The following is a 17,782-nucleotide window of genomic DNA, read 5'->3' on the forward strand; positions in this document are numbered from 1 at the left end:
TTCAGCTTTCAGGCCTTGGATTTAACATTCTTCTCTTACTCCCCAGTGATGCTTTTATTGGCTGACTTTAGAAGGTGAAAACATTGCAGTACAGCACTGCATAATGCTGCTGTTCCACCTATCATCGCAGTCCATCTCCTAGGGATGTTTTATACGTTTTAATTTCATTTCTGTCATCCAACTCTGTGCCAGCTCTCTCACAGAATGGAGCATGATGGATTAATTTCATTACACATGCAGTATTTTTCTTCCCTCTCTTTGGTCCTCTTCACTGCAGGCTGCACCCACATTTCTCTGTTCCTGCATCCAAACCCATCATCTTCAGAAAGCAGCTTATGCTCAATGTGGCTGATTTCCGTGTACATGTGCTGTGGTTTGAGAGCAGCTTCCTCTTTCAACCTGTTCAACCCTTCCCCTGTTGTTTTTTTTCTTTTAGATGTTGACCTACAAGTAGGATGCTATGAGAAAAACACACTAATGGAGAAAGCTGACCTCTGCTTTTTCCACTCTTCATTTCCTTGCCAAAATAGTTTATCTCCTATTTACATCCTCTGCTATTTGTCTCCTTTCTATTTCAGTAGCTGGTCTGGCGCCTGTTTCTGAAGGATGATGCATCTGCATCGCTTAGGCATTTGCTGCAGGAGCATTTCCTGTGCTTCAGAAATGTCTCAGCAACTCATGAGTCAGACGTTGTGTGTTTGGGAGCCGATGGTTTCTGCTGCACTTAATGGCTCAGTAAAGGGCAGAGTGGGAGTCACTGGGAGAATTAATGCCTGGGGGTGAGCGTTTAAAACTGGAGGTGACAAGTGCCTAAAACGGGCACCTCCAGCAGCCACTCCTGAGTCACCTCTGAACTGGCCAGGGCTGTCTGTCACTTTTGTGTGTGATTTAAAGATGTTACTGGGCTGAACTGGAAAGTTTTCTATGCCACAATGCCACAGAGAGACAGATGTGATCTCGTGGTGTTTCAAACGCCACCGTGTCAGGGCAGGGGTCTAAAGGTTAATTTCCAGGGTCCCTTTACATGGCATTTATGGGCTCGTGCCTGGGCTGAGCTCAGCTCTGGGGCAGATTAACACCAGCAGTACTGACAGGTGGAGGGAAGCGCAGATGACGAGCAGCCTGGGCAGTCAGGGATGTGAGAAATCCTCCCTGCGGGAATTCCCAGATTGAGCAATGGCCCTCATGGGAGAGGAGCAGAACTGGGTTTTTTCCACGGTAAATTCAAGATGTTGGACTGAAGAAGGGAGATAACCCTGCAGAAGAGATAGAGCCTCAGTCCCATGAGAAGGACCAAGAGAAACGGCTGTTTTTCTGTCTTTATCTGATGATGATGGGAATGAAACTGCTTATGTTTGAGCAACCCAGAGATACTTTGACAAACACACCAGTAATCTTGATTTCCAGGCAAGAAAAAAGTAAAGTTGTGAAAGCTATAAGGTGATAAGATCAGTATCTGTAAAAGTATGCCAACCCCACTATTGTCAGCACAAATCTGACCTGTGCTGAGCAGTATTCAGAATATGCTGAAACATTTGATACAAATTGAAACTTTATTCAAAAACAACCTGGTTCTACTTGATGGCTCTATAAAAACAAGAAAAGTATCAGTTTTACATCCTCTTTTTTTAATTTTTATTTGTTTTTGTGACATCTTCAGGTCACACCTAAACTAGAAACACTTCTCACTCTTAAGGAACATTTTTTTCTAACCTATGTAAATCCTTTCTCACATTAATTGACCTGGAAAATAATTGCAAAAACTCACAGCAGACCTATGGCTGTGCCACTAAGTAAAACCAGGCCAGGAGGCAACACACCACTTGGCTGCTGATTAAAACTGGGTTTTCTGGTCTGATTGTAGCCTGTGCAGGCACCCAGACAGATAAGGAAGGTGGGGATGGAGGAGGGGGGTCTCCAGACACCACCAAGGGCTGACGTTTCCGTTGATACTTCATCTGTCCATGAACTTGGGTGTTCCCCGTGCAGGAGGAGCGATGGTGGAGGCGGTGCTGGGCCATGGGATGTGCTCGATGTTCACTCCTGTTCCCAGAGCCGTTCCAGCAGGGTCTGGGCAGTGGTGAGGGAACACGGACTGAGCCTTTGCCTTTCTTCCTCGCTCATTTCTGACCTCATGGACTACTGTGGTCTCCTTCCTCCCTGAAGAAGTGTGTTTCCTTGGAGGGTTTTGTCTCCTTCGGTTATTACATTTTAAGAGTTTATATTAGTGCCTCAGGGTTTCACACAGAGGATCTTCAAGACGGGAACCAGTGCAAGTCTGGTCTGTAAGGATGGGTAGATACAATGGCCAAATATTGTTTGAGGAAGAGGGAAAACATAAGTAGCAGCTGCCTGAGTGAGAACAGAGAGCTGCAGGGAGCAGCCATCGTGTTTTGTGAGATAAAGTGGTGTTGCCCATTTGGGTGTGCAGATAGGGAAAGGAGGGGATGTGGGCAGTGGGAGAGGTGAGCAGGACCAGCCCTTGGCTTGTGCTGAGGCTGAAGGGCAGCTGCAGAGTTTGGGAGCAGGACTGGGGCTAACCCTGAGCTGGAGGGTGACCAGGGGTGCATCGGAGCAGGGGCTCACTCCCCAGCAGCCCCCTGGGAAAGGGCCATGAGCTGAAGCCATCGCCCACCGTGAGGCTGAGCCGGGGAGCGTGGCAGCCGCGGAGCTAAAAGGAGGCCACAGGCATATTTCTGTTCCAGTTTTGCTGTTGCAGGAGAGAGGTTTCCTTTGCTTTGCAGAAGGAAACTCTAGGGATGGCTGTGGGAGGAGGGACAAAATGAGGTATTTTGGGGATAGTGATTTGTTCGTTATTATGCTGTTTGTGCTTCTCTTGTGATTTGGAGCAGCCTTGTCACAGCCATTAAAATTTTGAACCGTCTATCTAAATTTGATATGGAATTTACAGAGGATGGAGGATAAAATTTTCATAAAACCCGAGGTCTTGAGGATGATCGTCCCTGGGAGGGGAGGTGCATGGGGCAGAGGTGTGTGTGCTGGAGCAGATCACCTGGCTGTGCTGCCTGCTGCCTCCACGGTGTCACCCAGTGTGAGCGTGTGTCACCATTGCATGCTGTGCAACCTCCAGAGCCTTCCTGGTCCTGGCAAAGCCCCGTCAGCTAATTGGGTGCTCAGGTGCAAGTTAACTGGGTCCTGATGCACAAACAGTAAACCCTGCACTCTGTGCCTGATACACCCCCTCGTGTCTCTGCCAGGCTCTAACAGATTCAGCCCATGAGCAGTCCCATCCCAGAAGAACCCCCCGGCAGACACATCCCATCAGTGCTTGGGTACAGGATCACCCCCAGAAACGGCTCACCCCAGTTTGGATCCCAGTTTGCTGCTGGAGCTCCTCTCGGTGAGGTATGTCGGCTCTTTCAGCTGCTGAAGGTCCTGCCTTACTTCTTTTTCCACCTCAGAGCTCGTTCTGCTCCCTCCTTGGCCAGGAGACAGCATCCACCCTTCCTGCTTTAAGCAGTGATCATCTGTTGTCCTTGCACGTGCAAACGCCTGTGTTGGACCAGGAGTCACCTCTTGCAGTACTGGCCATTAAACAGCTCTCATCTCGGTGAGGGTTAAACCGTTCCTCTCCGTTTGGTGCTCATTGGGTCGTTCTGTGTCTGTGTGCGCCTGGTTCAGCACTCGCTGTGCGTCTTAGTGAGGTGCGATGGAGATTGATCCCTTAATTTAGTGGTGATTGATCCCTTAACCACGTGCAGAATGTAGTTATTAGCCTTTTAAGTTGTTGAGGGTTTTTTGGTGGGAAGATGTAGCTACCAGGCAGGTATTTTGGGTAACTGGTTAAGGATCCAAGTTCTCAGCATTCATGCAAATGCTCAAGAAATTAAAAATTTAACCAGATGCTTTGCCATGACATAAGGGCTGAAAGGCTTTAATACTTAACAGTGAGAGGCTACAGCTCTGTCGCATGCTGTAACAGGGCTCCATGCTATAACATGTTTCATTAGACACATTTTGTGGCTTTGGGGGAGAGAAGGAAGCTTGGAGGCAAAACGGAGGCGCGAGGGCTTCCCCAGAGGATGAATTAGCAGCGAGGGAAGGAGCTCGTGTCGGTGCAGCTGCCAGTTTCCGACCCAGCAGCTGCCGCCGGCGGGCGCGGAGGGGAGGGAGGAGATGGGCTGTGGCTCAGAAGGGGATGATGTGTCAGGTTTCCATGCGGGGCACGCGTGGATAATGCGAGCTGCGAGCGCTGCTGCCTGCTCCAGCCGCCGCTGCGGAGTGAGCCAGGAGCATGGGGCAGGTGGCTTGGAAGGGTTTATTTCTATCGCTCTTTGATTATAAGACAGAGAAATACGTCATTGCGAAGAACAAGAAGGTGGGGATCCTCTACCGAGTGGTGCAGCTCTCCATTCTGGCTTACCTGGTGGGGTAAGGATTGCCCTGCGTTTCACTGCTGTGGTTGTGGTTGCTTGCTGTGTGTGAGGAAGGTTCATGCAGGGTGCTGTGCATACAGTGACAGCTCGCTGTGCCTCATGATTTTAATGCAGATAGTTATACATGTTTATACAGCTGGATTTTGTAATGTCTGATAGACTTACACCTGTTTTTTTTACCTGGTAGGAATCACTAGATCCAGCTCTGCCTTCCAGATTAATGTAGGCTTAAAAATAGATCGAATGGTACCATGGCTTTTTACTGCATTATTTACGCCTTTATTTCTGTATTCGGTGGGAGTGGTGCCAGACCTTAACTCCTGACTCATTAGAAATGGTAGCATTTATAGAGGCGGTTGCTGAGCCCTGGGACAAACCTGGGCTGCGTGCAGGACTGCAGGGCACACTCGAGTCTGCATGGGAGGGAGCCGAGCACCAAGTGGCAGATTCCTTTGCCGGAGTGGGCTGCAGCAGCCAGGACTGTGGAGGCTGAGGCAGCATGAAAGTCAGCTGCCTCACATTTCTTTCGGAGTAGGGCGAGTTGGCATGGAGATAGCTACAGCACCCTCAGAAAAGGCCTGGTTCTGCAACAAGGTGGTGGTGCTGACACAAACAGACACAGCAGCGCTCCTTGCAGCTTCAGACCTGCAGTTGTCCAGCCTGTGTGATGCCCGTGCCACTGCGTCCTGAGCTTCTGGGGCTTTGCAGAATGGGATTCACAGCTCTTTGCCCTCACTGTCTGTTCTTCTGAGTCCCTTCACCTTTCTCACACATCATGTTTTCACTGATTAAATATAGCGGGGTGATTTTTACGTTCCGGGTTTATTTATAGAGAGGTGTAGAGTTGCAGAGCCTGCTTTAGCTGGCAGGGCAGAGATGAAGTCTCAGCCGCCTGGCATGTATTAGCTGCTAAAGGAGGAATGCTGTAGATAACACTGCCGAGGACACATCCCCTGCCCAAGAGGGACACAGCATGGCCAGTGACCGTGTGTTCAGAGGCTGGCTGGGCCATACAGGCTGCTTTCTTTCCTAGGCAGCTACTGCTTTCTGTTAAGCCCTTGGCACCACCACCGATGGTGCCTGCGGTGGCTCCTCTGTGGCTGCGACTCACAGCGTAAGGCAGAGGTGGTTGGTGTCTGTCTGATGTCCCACTGCTTGATTACATGCCCATACCTGTCCAGAGCTGACTCGGGGGTTGTGAGCATCATTTCTTACATGTAGCTGCCATTTCTTCCCCGATTCGCTGTGCAGAATGTAAAGGTCTGGTTTTGAGCCCTCCTGGGAGAGAAAAACAGTGTTCTTGGGAAAGCAGGAAACTTCACGGGGGTGGGGGATGTTATTATGCAGGTTTGTCACAAACAGCAGGTGAAGGGCAGCGTACGTCGGTGCTGCTCAACCCCAGATGGCCTTTGCTTTTCCTTCCTGTGTGCAGCCGTGCACCCCAGGCCAGGGCACTGCAAAGGAGAGCTGTGCCAGCAAACGCAGCCTGCGTCCCACCCCCAAAACCTGCTCCCGCGCCCTTAGCTTCGGTCTGGGTGATTTGTTGTCTTGGCAGGTGACTTTGGTAGTGCTGTGGAGAAGCTGAAGGCATTTCATTTAACCCAGAGAGGTTTTCACCCACTGATACGGAGCTCTTGCTGCTGCCAGTGGGAAGAAATGAGGCAGAATCTTTCCCTGGAGCACTCAGCGAGCAGCGGCTCTCCCAGCTGTGGCAGTGCAGGGTGCAGTCAGGCTGTTACCATTGTGCTGGCTTACAAACCATCCTGTATCCAGCCAAGAACATCCCCTACAGGTTTCTGTCGGTGCTGTGCAGTTCACCTGCTAGGATTGCAGCGTCCCAACCGTGACCTTTTGCTGGACTGGCAGCCTCATGGCAGACTGCTGAAATGGGAGTGGGCCCTGTATTTGTGAAACCAGCCACTCTTCACTGCAACTTGCAAAAGCTTATGTTATTTTTCATCTTGAGGAAGACAGAGCCCTGCCCTCCCCTCTTTCCATGGAGGTTGCTGAGCATAGCACAGGACAGGGAGGTGGGAGGCTTTGGGTTTTTTACCCTGTAACCAGTTATTGCACCTTTCCCTGCAAGTGGGGACTTGGTCATGACTTTTCTGCCAGTGCTGTCTCCAAGACTTTATTCCAAATTTGTAGTAGTATTTGCAGAGGGTCTGGTGCCACTGGCATGGTTTGATTTGCCCTTGAACAGTGGTTGGCCTTGGTGTAAATCTTCCCTGGCTGACTTGTTCCCTGACCCCTCTCACTAACACTGCTGCCCGCTCTGTTCTTTGCAGGTGGGTGTTTGTTGTCAAGAAAGGCTACCAGGACACGGACACGTCCCTCCAGAGCTCTGTCATCACCAAGCTGAAAGGGGTGGCCTTCACCAACACCTCGGAGCTGGGGGAGAGGCTGTGGGATGTTGCAGACTACGTCATCCCTCCGCAGGTTGGCATCACCCCCTACAAACAGTGCTGGATCCAGGTCTTTCCTGTGAATAAGCAGGAGCTGGGCTACAAGAAAGCAATGCTCTGCCTTCTCTTGGGTCTTCCCAGCAAATAACAAAGCAGCCTTGTCTTTCCCACAAGGGTCTGTGATACCTGGCGAGCAGCACCTTGCAAGCAGCAATCCCATGGACTTCAATGGGACTGCTCAGCTGAGCAAAGTCTCTGCTTGCCTCTGTTCCTGGGCTAGAGCAGGCGTGCAGGGGGCAGCCCAGAGAGGGTGGGAGATGGGAAGAAAATGTGGTGCAATTTGGGTGATGAGGGTTGCCTGAAATGTGTCTGGCTAAACCTGCCTCGCTGCTGCCTTGACTTGGACACAGGGAGATGTGCAGCTGATGCTTAAGGGGAAAAGGTGGCAGCAGATGTGGCAACAGGTTGGCAGTTGCCCCACTGTGCTTGCCAGGAGCTGTTTGTGCTTTCCCTGCTCATGTCCACCCTGTGCATGGAAAGGTGTGAGGAGAAAATCAGGGTCCTGTGCTGGCAGGGGTAGAAAGCTGTAAATTGAATAATTTACTTGTCTGTACCTAAGAATAAAACTTCACCTTCCTCCTGCTGCAGCCCAGGTTTGCTCAGAGCTGTGTATCTGTGCTCTGCATCTTCACCAATGTCAGTGCCAAGCCTCAGCCCCGCGGGGCCTGTGCAGCAGCGCAGCCAGGCAGCGTGTTTGAGGTGCATGGACCTTGTTCAGGCTGTGGGACACCGAGCAGGTGACTGGTGTGTGCAGCCAGAAATGATGTGGCAACGCTGACCAGATGTTTCTCCTGGTGGAGAAACAAGATGTTTCTCGTTGGTCTTGCTGGTGCCTCTTGGCTTATTGGGAGGCCTCATGGTGTGGTGTGCTGGTAAAGATAGCCAGCTCTGCCTCTGGGCTGTTGGGCTCTGCAACGCAGTTGTCTGGGCTGTGTCTGTGGGATTTTATGTGCAACAAGCAGGGCTGTGCATTGGAAGGGGTTTTCTGAGAGACACGGGAATAAACAGCAGGCACTCTTAATGAAATTAATCACCAAGGGCTGAGAGTGCCCTCGGACAGGGTGAGTCGGTGACACTTTGGGGTTAAGCTTAGTGTAGAGCAGGGTTCACCTGGTGAATCCTTCACTCCTTGTTTCTCGATCTCTGGCAGGTTTGCAGAAAGGTCTTGTTCCCTGTTGTGGTTCAGAGCAGCCTTGGTGGGTTGGATTCAAAGTTTGCTCCTGCTCGGGTATTTTATCATCAGGTGCTCGCTCACGCAGCAGCCAGGGTTACAGGTGGCTCCCAGTTCCTGCTGTGGGTGGGGATTTTTTGTCCGAGATGCTTGGGGCTGCCGTGCCTCACACCAGGGCCATGGGCTGGCTCTGATGGCTGTGGGTGCCCCCTTGGTGCGAGGAGGGTCAGGGTCCCCAGTGCAGGGGGCTGTCAGGAGTCACTCCGTGTTTCTGAAGCTGCCCCCCAGTGCTGTTCCTGACCCTCCTCCCTTTCCTGTGTGCATATGCCATGGAGCAGATGTGGTAGAAGCACATGGTTTATTTCCGCGTTCATTTAACTTCTGAGTGGTGAACCAGCCTCCACCTGCAGTGCCATGGTAAGCTGCTTTCTCTCCGCTCTGGCTGACTGTGCAACTGTTTTCAGGTTTCTTTTTCCTGTGGTTTTTTTTTCTGACTGTTAAGGGGAAATGTTCACTATTTTAACTTTTTGCCAAATGTGGGGAGGGACCAAACAGAACCTGTAAATGTGCAAAGAAGGGAAGGCTGCAGAGCAGCAATCAGCCATGCATCTTGTGGCTTTGCCTAAATACAAAGAAAATCCAACACTGCCAGAAATAAGGGGTTTTGGGGATGAAAATGCAGCCAAGTCTCTCCTTGCATGTCTCAGTCATCCCAACAGCTTGATGAGGGGTCCTGTATTCTCTCTATTACAGCCATGCTAGAAGTGCTCTGTTTCATCATGTGTCCAAGGTGTTGCACTAAATCTGCTCCTGCGCTGTGCCCGGCTGCGTTGCTCCAGGAGCCTTGGTTTGCACCAGCACAGCTGGGACGGCCAACCTGGCCCTGGCTGAGGACAAACACCCACAGCTCTGCAGTGGGATGGGGCCTTTGATCCCTCACCGGGCACAGTGTCCTTATGGAAAAGGACAACAAGCGCTTGCTGAGCAGCCAGCAAGGCAAGGCTTGGCAGTCCTGCTCCCCAAATTAGTGCAGTCTCTGAAGCAAAGCCCCTTCAGCCATAGACACCCACCAGCTTCATCTGAACAAGTGTCTGGTCAAAGGATGCTGTTGTATCTCAGCCTGAAAAGCATCAGGGCAGAGGGCAGTGTTACTGTTCTGCAGAGAGCGGCATCCTTCTTGTAACGGGTACTTCAAGAGTAAAACAGGTTTCCTAACCCTTCCTGCCTTATTTTGTTTATTCTAGGGTGAAAGCGTCTTCTTTGTCATGACGAATCTGATCGTGACCCCAAATCAGAGGCAAGCCACGTGTCCTGAGGTAGGAAGAACTGAGGCCCTTGGCCCCCAGACCCCTACAAAACCGGGGGTAAGAACTGACAGAGGACACCCGGGGAGCAACGGTCGCAGGAAGAATGAAAGGCGAACGGTTTTTCTCTGTAGTGTAATGTCTGTTGGGAAAATCGGTCACTGCAAACCTGGAAGGTTCAGCTCTCTTAATTTCCAGAGGCACTGATCACGTAGAGTCTTGCTGACTTTAGCTGAAGGTATTGGACATGTGCCCAGCTGGAGATGAGACCAGAGCAGGGATTGCTAAGTCAAAAAAGGCCTTGGAAAACAACTTTGATGTGACTCAGTCTAGTTTTTCTAGGAGAATTTCTAAGCGCCCCATCCTGGGAAGGGCTGAACATTCAGGCTTTCCTGAATGTTCCAGGTTACCTTCAGGACATGGGAGAGTGCTTGACAACTTCCCGAACGTGCCTTATGGACCAGAGGCACGACGTCTTTCCATGTCATGTTGACGTGTCCTCTGGAGACGTGGTTCAGAGTGGCTGGAGCCTGGGGGTGGAGGATGCCAACCATCCCAGGAGTGGTGTCTCCACGTAGCAGAGATCATTTTCCATAGCACAAGTGAAGGGGCAGCCCGTGCTGAGAGCACCGTGTGTGTGTGTGTGTGTGTGTGTGTGTGTGTGTGTCCCCAGGACACGGCTGTCCTGTAGTGGCTGCATTGACCCAGAGTGCAGCTGAGATAAGAGGAATTTTTAGCTCCAAGATCTTGTAGCATAAATCAAAGGTGGGTTTGTAACTTACTGTGGCCTCCTGCTTGGTTTTGGCGACTGGTAGGTGATGTCTGGGTTCTTCCACAGCCTGTCCCTCTCCATATTGAGCAGAGCCCAAAAGCAGGACGTCGTAGCTGCACCATGGTGGTGTGATACTGCCAAGCTACTTGCACATGACCTGCAGTTACTGCTTCAGCTGCACGTTTTCAGTGTTCGCCATCCCATGGAGGATTCACCCCCCATCAGCAGCACTTTCTTACCCCTCTGAGTCTTGTGTCCTGTTGCAGGTCTCACTCCTGTCCTCTTCCCCTTTGCAGAGTGCCAGCATTCCCGATGCGCTGTGTCACGAGGATGGGGACTGCCCGGCAGGGCAAGCCGTGGTGGCTGGCAACGGTAAGGGAAGGGTCCCTCCTCCTGCATTGCTTCTGGTGGAGGCAGAGCAATGGTTCTGGTTACAACCTCAGAGATCTCTGATGGCAGAGAGCAGCAAGGGCTTTCTTTTCTTTACCATCTTTTATTAAGATTGCTCCCTTGCTTACAGCTCTGTGGTGGCTGGGCCAGGCAGCCCAGACTGCTCAGGGAAGCAACAAGCGAGCGGTGGTTCCAGCTGAGAGGCTCTTTGGCAGCAGGGAGGAGGGCTTAGGGTGGCAGTGGAAAGTGTCTGATTTTCGTGTGTTGGCAGGGAGAGGAGGTGGCCGCTCTGCATGACCTCTTCTGTGATGTCTGTGCTGCAGGCGTTAAGACTGGCCGGTGTGTGAAAGACCAGAACAGCGCCAGAGGGACTTGTGAGATACTGGCCTGGTGCCCAGTGGAGAAAAGATCCAAGCCCAAGTACGTGGCGATCCTGTGCTGTTTCTGAACTTGAGCTGCTTGGCTTTTGTGTCATTCAGGGGGGTTTCTGGGTTCCCTCTGCTTGGGCACTTGCTTGAATGTTGACTGTTCAGGCACAGGAGGGAGCTCTGCATGGTCCCTCGGCAGGACTGGCCCTCTGCTCCCCTCTGCTTGCCTCGCTGGCTGTCCCAGCACTGCTCCCAGCTCTCCATGCTTCCCCTCAGTCTGCACGCCCCTCACCAACTCCTCGTGGGAATGGGGAAGGTGGCATGGCTGGCCTAGCACCGTGGGATGAAACCTTGCTGTTTCTAAATGGCAATTCCAGTTTAAACATACGGATGGGGTACGAACATACAGCTAACAAACCCTTCATTCCAGGAAACCACTTCTCGCCAGTGCAGAAAACTTCACTGTTTACATCAAGAACTCAATCCGCTTCCCCAAGTTTCAGTTCTCCAAGTAAGTGCAGGTGCTCAGAGATCCCCCTGTCCTCTCCATCACAGAGCCAAGCAAAGAGGGGAACAAGGTGGTTTTCCCTCTTCCCTACGTGCAGGATGAACGTGCTGGCAACCAACAATGAGTCCTACCTGAAGACCTGCCGCTACAGCACAGAGCATCCCTACTGCCCCATCTTCCTCCTCGGGAACATCGTCCAGTGGGCTGGGAGCGACTTCCAGGAAATGGCCTTGGAGGTAGGAGTGTCCCTCGGGTGGCTGTGCCACTCGCTGGGTGGCTGTGAGGAGAGCCACTGGCTGGGGGTCTGCCTCCTGTCCAGCTTCTGCATGTGTGAACCTCATCCCACATAAAAGAGCCTCTTCTCCACTGAAGTGTCTTACAGCCACTTAAATTAATGAAATCAGCGTCCTGGGATGAGAAATCTCCTCCTAGGAGAAAGCTAGGGTTGCGTGTAATGTGATTAATATCAGAAGCATGAGCTTTTCCCATCCTGAAGTGTGCATGCTTGTGTGTGATCAGAAATGCAGCTGTTCTTGTCCCTGGGGAGAACTTCCCCAAGGATCTGACAAACTTGAAGACACGTTAATTGAACTAAGCTTAAAAAACTCACACTGTCTCTCTCTTTCATTAAGGGTGGTGTGATAGGAATTCAGATTGAATGGAACTGTGATCTTGATAAAGCCCCTTCTGAATGTAATCCTCACTATTCTTTTAGCCGGCTGGATAACAAGTTTTCAGAAAAGGCCATCTCTTCTGGGTACAACTTCAGGTAAGTAAAGAGGAGAAGACGATGCAGTAGCACCATGGGGCTGAGCTGGTTTGACTCGGACATTGGAGGCTGGCAGTGAAGCTGTACCAGACCACACTAGACCCTGCCCCAGCCAAACAGAGGAGAGGAGGCAGAGAGCCATGCTCATGGCAAGCCAAAGGAGTTTTGATGGGGGAATAGCTCACTTGGAACAGATAGGTGAATTTGGGTGGGTTCTTGTGTAGGGGTGCAGATGATGGAGTTAAAAATCAGCATTGTTGTATTCCAGGTTTGCCAAATATTACCGGGATGCTGAGGGGGTTGACTACCGGACGCTCATTAAAGCATATGGGATCCGCTTTGATGTGATGGTGAATGGCAAGGTGAGGCCCCAGGCCAGGGTATTTCAGAGCCTGGAGAGGAAAAAGGCAGGGGGACATCTGTCAGTGGGAAGGCAGCTCTGGTATGAGAACAGCCTCTCTAGCTTGTTGCAGGGAAGGGCTCTTGCCCTTCGTCTTCCATGTGGAGCTAACCCTACATGAGAAAGGGGATGTGGATGAGTCTGCATCTCTTCTGCCTAAAAAGAGGCTCATGTAAAGTCTGACAGAAGTGAATACCCACCCCGAGACTTGTTTTCCATGTGTATGCACTGCAGAAAAAGCAGCCTACTCCAGGGATGACACAAGCTCAGAAATGGAGCCATGGACAGCTGGGTCTGAGGCACACACAGACCTTCAGCCTCCAAGGTCATTCAGTGCAAATCTTGTATGGTTGTGCCGCCCGTTCCTAACCAAGCAGCCACGGGCACCAGTAGCTTCCCCTGTGCAATACCACGCCTCTAACTTTGTTTCTTGGGTTGTTTTTTTCACTGAGTGCTTCATGACTTTTTTCTTTTAGGCAGGGAAATTTAACATCATTCCCACCATTATCAATATCGGTTCGGGTCTCGCTCTCATGGGAGCGGTAAGTGAAAGTATTTTCTTAAATTCACATATTGGGACCCAGCTCCCCCATGTGGTGGCTTAAGGATAAAATGAGACCGTGGGTTTATATCTTCTCCAGGAGAGATTTTTGCTACTTTGAGTGCTCAGTCAGGTGTGCGTGTGTCCTGTCTTAAAGGCATCTGTTAATGTGCCTTGTGGTCTAAATACCCCTAAGATACCATGGAGTATGAAGAAAAATACAGCTCCTACAAGTTATTCTTCTTTAATTAATGCTCATTAGATCAGAACCCTTCCTCTCCTACTCTAAAGATAAAACACAAGCTCTTTCTCGTTGCAGGGAGCTTTCTTTTGTGATCTGGTGCTGCTGTATCTGATTAAAAAGAGTAACTTTTATCGAGGCAAAAAGTACGAGGAAGTAAAGTAAGTGGCTTTTGTCTTTAAATGTAATGGCTTTATTGTTATGACTGATAGCAATAGAAGGAGATACGGGAACAGAATAAACATTAATGGCAAACAAAGGCAAATTCTGGGAAATTATATTCCTCCAAATGAGTTTAGCCAAGTTTCTCCCTCCCTCCCTCTGTAATTCCCTGCTGCAGTTTGCTGGGGAGCAAAGGAAGCTGCTGTGTCACGGCTGGGCTATAAATGCCCTTGCACTGTTGGTCTGTGATGACTGCGGGTGCAATTGAGGCAGCTCCAAGAGCGCCAGAGCCTCCTGAATCTGGGAGCTGGGGCTGCAGCTGTCCAGGGGGTGATGGTCTTTGTGGTGAGGGGTGCCAGCCTGGCTGGAAACCTCTTGCCCACATCACTTCCTTCAACAACAGAAACAGCCTGCGAGCCCTGTCTGTCCCCTTTGCTTGCTTCCTCAGGTCCAGCTCCAGGAAATCGTTATCTAGCCCCACGCTGAATGGGAACCAGAGCCCTGAGCAGCTCGGTGGGCTCTAGGCACAGCGACGGCTCTGCCAGCTGGACTGGTGTTCCCAGAGAACCACACAGGGCGAACCACACCAGGACTGGGAGGTGGAGATAGCCCAGATCAGGTCTACTCTCTATTATCAGGATTCTCAGGGGCAAAAACGTCCTCTAAAGAATGCCCTCCTTTCCCTGAGATGTTCTCTGGTAAACTGAGCTTGCAACAGTGCATCGTCACTATGGATTTATAAAAGGATTTTATGAAAGGATAAAGAAGGCACCAAAAGAATGTTTTTATATCTATTGATAGATATGTCTGTACCCACGTCGATAGCCAGCATTACCCTGGGCTGCGCTTTGCTTCTGTGTGTGAAAGAGCCACGATGTGGCACTGTCAGGAGGGCTGAGGCCGCAACTCACCCCATCTCCTGCTCCACTGCCTTGCGGCCACCGCTCCCAACTCTCGCTTGTATTACATGCAGGATTAAATGTGAAGCAGCGGCACTGCTCTTGTCGGGAAGTGCGGTGAAATGCAGCATTTCAGCAGTTCTGAGAGCCAGGGGAAAAGGGCTCATTATCTGCAATGCCTGTGCTTATGGGGCCTGTGTGACAGCGGGGGCTGTTGCCCTGCCACCCCCTGCCTCCGCTGGTGGCCACCCCAGAGAACCAACACTGCCGAGTACAGAGCAGGTAACGGCAGGCAGAGGAGTATTTTGAAGCAAGGCAAGGACAGATGTTTTTTGTGTTTGATAGCAGGGGGAGAATTGGGATAGCACACTGGAAAACAACGTGGCACTGGAAGTATGTGCACGGACACGTCCCAGGGTCCGTTCCTTTGTTCAGTGGCCGTTTCGTTTGCTCGGGATGGTCCTTTCTGCATCGATTGCTGATGGTGGGGAGAGATCTGGACAGGGGACTTAATGCTTCTGCTGGTTTTTGTAGTATTCTGAACTGTACTGCAGAGATTGAAAAAGGGAGTTCTGTCAGCTAACAGATTTTGCCAGGTTCTTCCAAATATGCCTACAGGAGGAAAATTTGGAAGACAAATGTCGACTATTTCAACACTCTGGTAACTTCCAAGAACTACAAGTGCTCCTTTGTTTCTTAACAGAGAAATAAATCTCATTGCAGCCCATTTGTGAATTTATGCTCATGTGGGGATGTAACTAATCTCAGAAAAACACTGATGCGGTATCATTGTTTACTTTTTAAGTTTTCACTTGCTTGACCTGCCAGGAGTCAACCGATCAGCTCCTGAAGGCAGCGGGTGAATAAATATTCCTGCCTCAATTAAAGCTTTTTGCACTGTGGCTTGGTGCAAACCGATTGCCGTGTTCTGTACACGCTGCCAGGAGTCATCGTGATCAAGTGTTTCTGTGCACTCTTTGAACATCAAGATTACAGGACTTGTGCACTGCTAGGACAGCTGTAGAGGCTGGTGTTGACACAGACTGGAGACACTCATCTCTGCTTTAACTTCTTTCAGGTGGTCACTCTGAGGTAAAGGCTGATTCTAAATTAAAACTCGCCTTTGTTAGCAGTGGCAAACTCCAAATCTGGTCACCAAGAGCAAACCCCACCCAGTCTCATCCACTCCCTCTGCGTCTGTTCAGATGCAAGTAATTATTGAGTCAAACATTTAGCTAGAAAATAGAATGAAACAGTAGACTTAAAATAATTTAGGATAAGCTGTGTACCTCTGGTGCTAGAACTGCCTCTCTTCATGCCAGAAGTCTCTCCTCTAAGCAAACACAAGTTAACATCTATAACTGACGTGCCAGTAAAACAGCTTTTGATTGTCAGAGCTTAATTCTATTTAAGCAATTTCTAGATGGTGAAATGCATGGTGAACCCCCCACGTTTCAACTTGACAAAACAACATCGTCCTGTTAGATGGCCAAAGCTGTTTCCTGAATTTAAGTCCTCAGGGGTTTCAGGTCCCCAAAACTCCACAGAATATTTCCCTTCTGTTTGACACAATTCCCATAACCGTTGCTGCTGATAAACATAACTGGATTCCTTCTCTTTTTTTTTTCCTCCTTGTATTTAATGTACAGCAATAAAATTTGTCACTTTAGGGCGTTTTTGGAGACTCTTCTGTAAGGTGTGTTCCTTAGCATACTTCTGCTCAGCAAGCCAATGAAGAGTTTAGGAAGTATTTGAATAGTAGAGGTGTGTAACACACGCCCAGTAATGGGCAGCAAGTGCCAGTTGTTTTCTGAGGGCATGAACCTGTTGAAGCAGCCACTACTGAGGGAATTCAAACCTTAATCGGTTTCTCCCCACAAGGAAACACCACCGAGGTAATCTTTATAGTATCAAATCCACCTTTCGTATAACCTTGTATTTCAGCAGTTGTTGATTTTTCTGTAAAATATTTTAAAATAACAGAATGTTACCTTGTACATTCTTTGTGCAACATAAGAAGGAAATATCTTACGGTGTTCTGGTGAAGCAATGACTGGTTCAAAGAACAGCATTTACCAGGTGAGCAGTGCATGTTCTAGAAGAAAACACACAACTCACGCTAGGCATTGTACAAGAGTTTGATCGCTGTGTTGAAATGAAGCCTCCAAACACTGCGTTTGCACGAGCAGTCTACAGCAAAGCTTACCTGTATGGCTGGCGATCGATTTTTCCTTTCAGTTTCTGCCAGGGACCACACAGAACCACACAGCTCAGTTACAGAAAATGCTGAACGGTGTAGAAGCGTGTGCAGTACAGGCTGAGCTGGCACGGGGCAAGACATCACGCTGACTTGGCTGGCTGTGTCACTGGGCCCGAGGAGCAAAGGGTTTGCCTTGCAACAGCGCTACTTGGGGTGAGTGCCAGTGAAGAGTGCCCGTGACAACGTCCTTTATTGAGAGCGTGTACACAGCAATTGTGGGAATAACATTCGCACCAGCAACTTGGTTACATTTCTGTACCAAACCATTACATGCATTAATTACACGGCACTGTGCAGGATTTCCTTGTGTCAGTGGATTATTTTTAAGAGTGCTGTTACACACTGCTTTCATCAGAATTCGTGTGCAGGGACAGGCAGCAAATCTAGAAGGGACCATAAGTGGTGTGTCTTACCCAAAACAGAAAGGATACATGGGACTACGTTAACCAAGCCCCATGGTTGTGCCTGCAATTAGGAGCAGAAGTTATCCCTTAACAACCAAACATTCATGGGAGGCATTCAAGTGGTGTGTCACATTCAGTTTAATTAGAACAGCACTACCGAGTCATCCGTACTGGGACATAATTTACCGACGGGATTAACAATACAAGCGATGAACATCAGTTTAAAAGGTAAGCTGGCCTAGGTGTGTAGATGACTTTTGGCAACAGTCCTCCTGCTTCATTAAAAACCACTGCAGCTACCGTGGCTCCTCGTTGGTTCAGTAGACGTGAACCATGCCGTACAGGAAAGTCCAGAACAGGACATATGTGAAGAGCCCTAAGCCCCCCAGTGAAAAGCGGCCTTCGGGATTTAAAGTACTTATTCCATCGCCGTCCGGCTTTTAACACCAAGAGCACGGAGAGGAGAACGGAAGCCAGGAAGTAGAAGATGAAGCCGTGCAGGCCGGTCAGGCCCCCCCGCCGTGGCTCCCGACAGGGCCGACACAGACGTCCGGCAATAGTCCAGGATGGCGGCGTTCCCCCTCACCGCCGCTTCGCTGATGAACTGCGGCCCCTCCCGCTTGGCCACCACGGCGGCCATGGCTCCCAGCCGGACTCGGGGACCTCTTCTCTCCCAACGAGACTGGGGTGAAGGAGAAACACACGTTGTGCAGGCCGAGGGGGGGCAGCCG

General features: G+C 50.2%; 2 protein-coding genes across 2 annotated transcripts; one reads left to right on the top strand and one right to left on the bottom strand.

Annotated features, from left to right (window-relative positions):
- The first annotated feature begins 4,214 nt into the window (after window positions 1-4,214).
- On the top strand, window positions 4,215-14,012 carry LOC104548735 (P2X purinoceptor 5-like). The gene is made up of 12 exons (XM_010194838.1): window positions 4,215-4,392; window positions 6,686-6,836; window positions 9,278-9,349; window positions 10,406-10,481; window positions 10,823-10,919; window positions 11,298-11,378; window positions 11,473-11,611; window positions 12,008-12,144; window positions 12,413-12,506; window positions 13,021-13,086; window positions 13,405-13,487; window positions 13,937-14,012. Exons 1-12 carry the CDS (start codon window positions 4,256-4,258, stop codon window positions 14,010-14,012), a joined length of 1,209 nt encoding a protein of 402 aa, XP_010193140.1. The 5' UTR covers window positions 4,215-4,255.
- A 3,163-nt stretch (window positions 14,013-17,175) lies between these two features.
- On the bottom strand, window positions 17,176-17,762 carry EMC6 (ER membrane protein complex subunit 6). The gene is given in 3 exon segments (XM_010194836.1): window positions 17,176-17,429; window positions 17,431-17,565; window positions 17,567-17,762. Coding segments are annotated over 3 exon segments (321 nt in total). The 5' UTR covers window positions 17,692-17,762; the 3' UTR covers window positions 17,176-17,368.
- Window positions 17,763-17,782: the final 20 nt, after the last annotated feature.

Source organism: Mesitornis unicolor, unplaced genomic scaffold (genome assembly GCF_000695765.1).
Source record: "Mesitornis unicolor isolate BGI_N332 unplaced genomic scaffold, ASM69576v1 scaffold20561, whole genome shotgun sequence".
NCBI lineage: Eukaryota > Metazoa > Chordata > Aves > Mesitornithiformes > Mesitornithidae > Mesitornis > Mesitornis unicolor.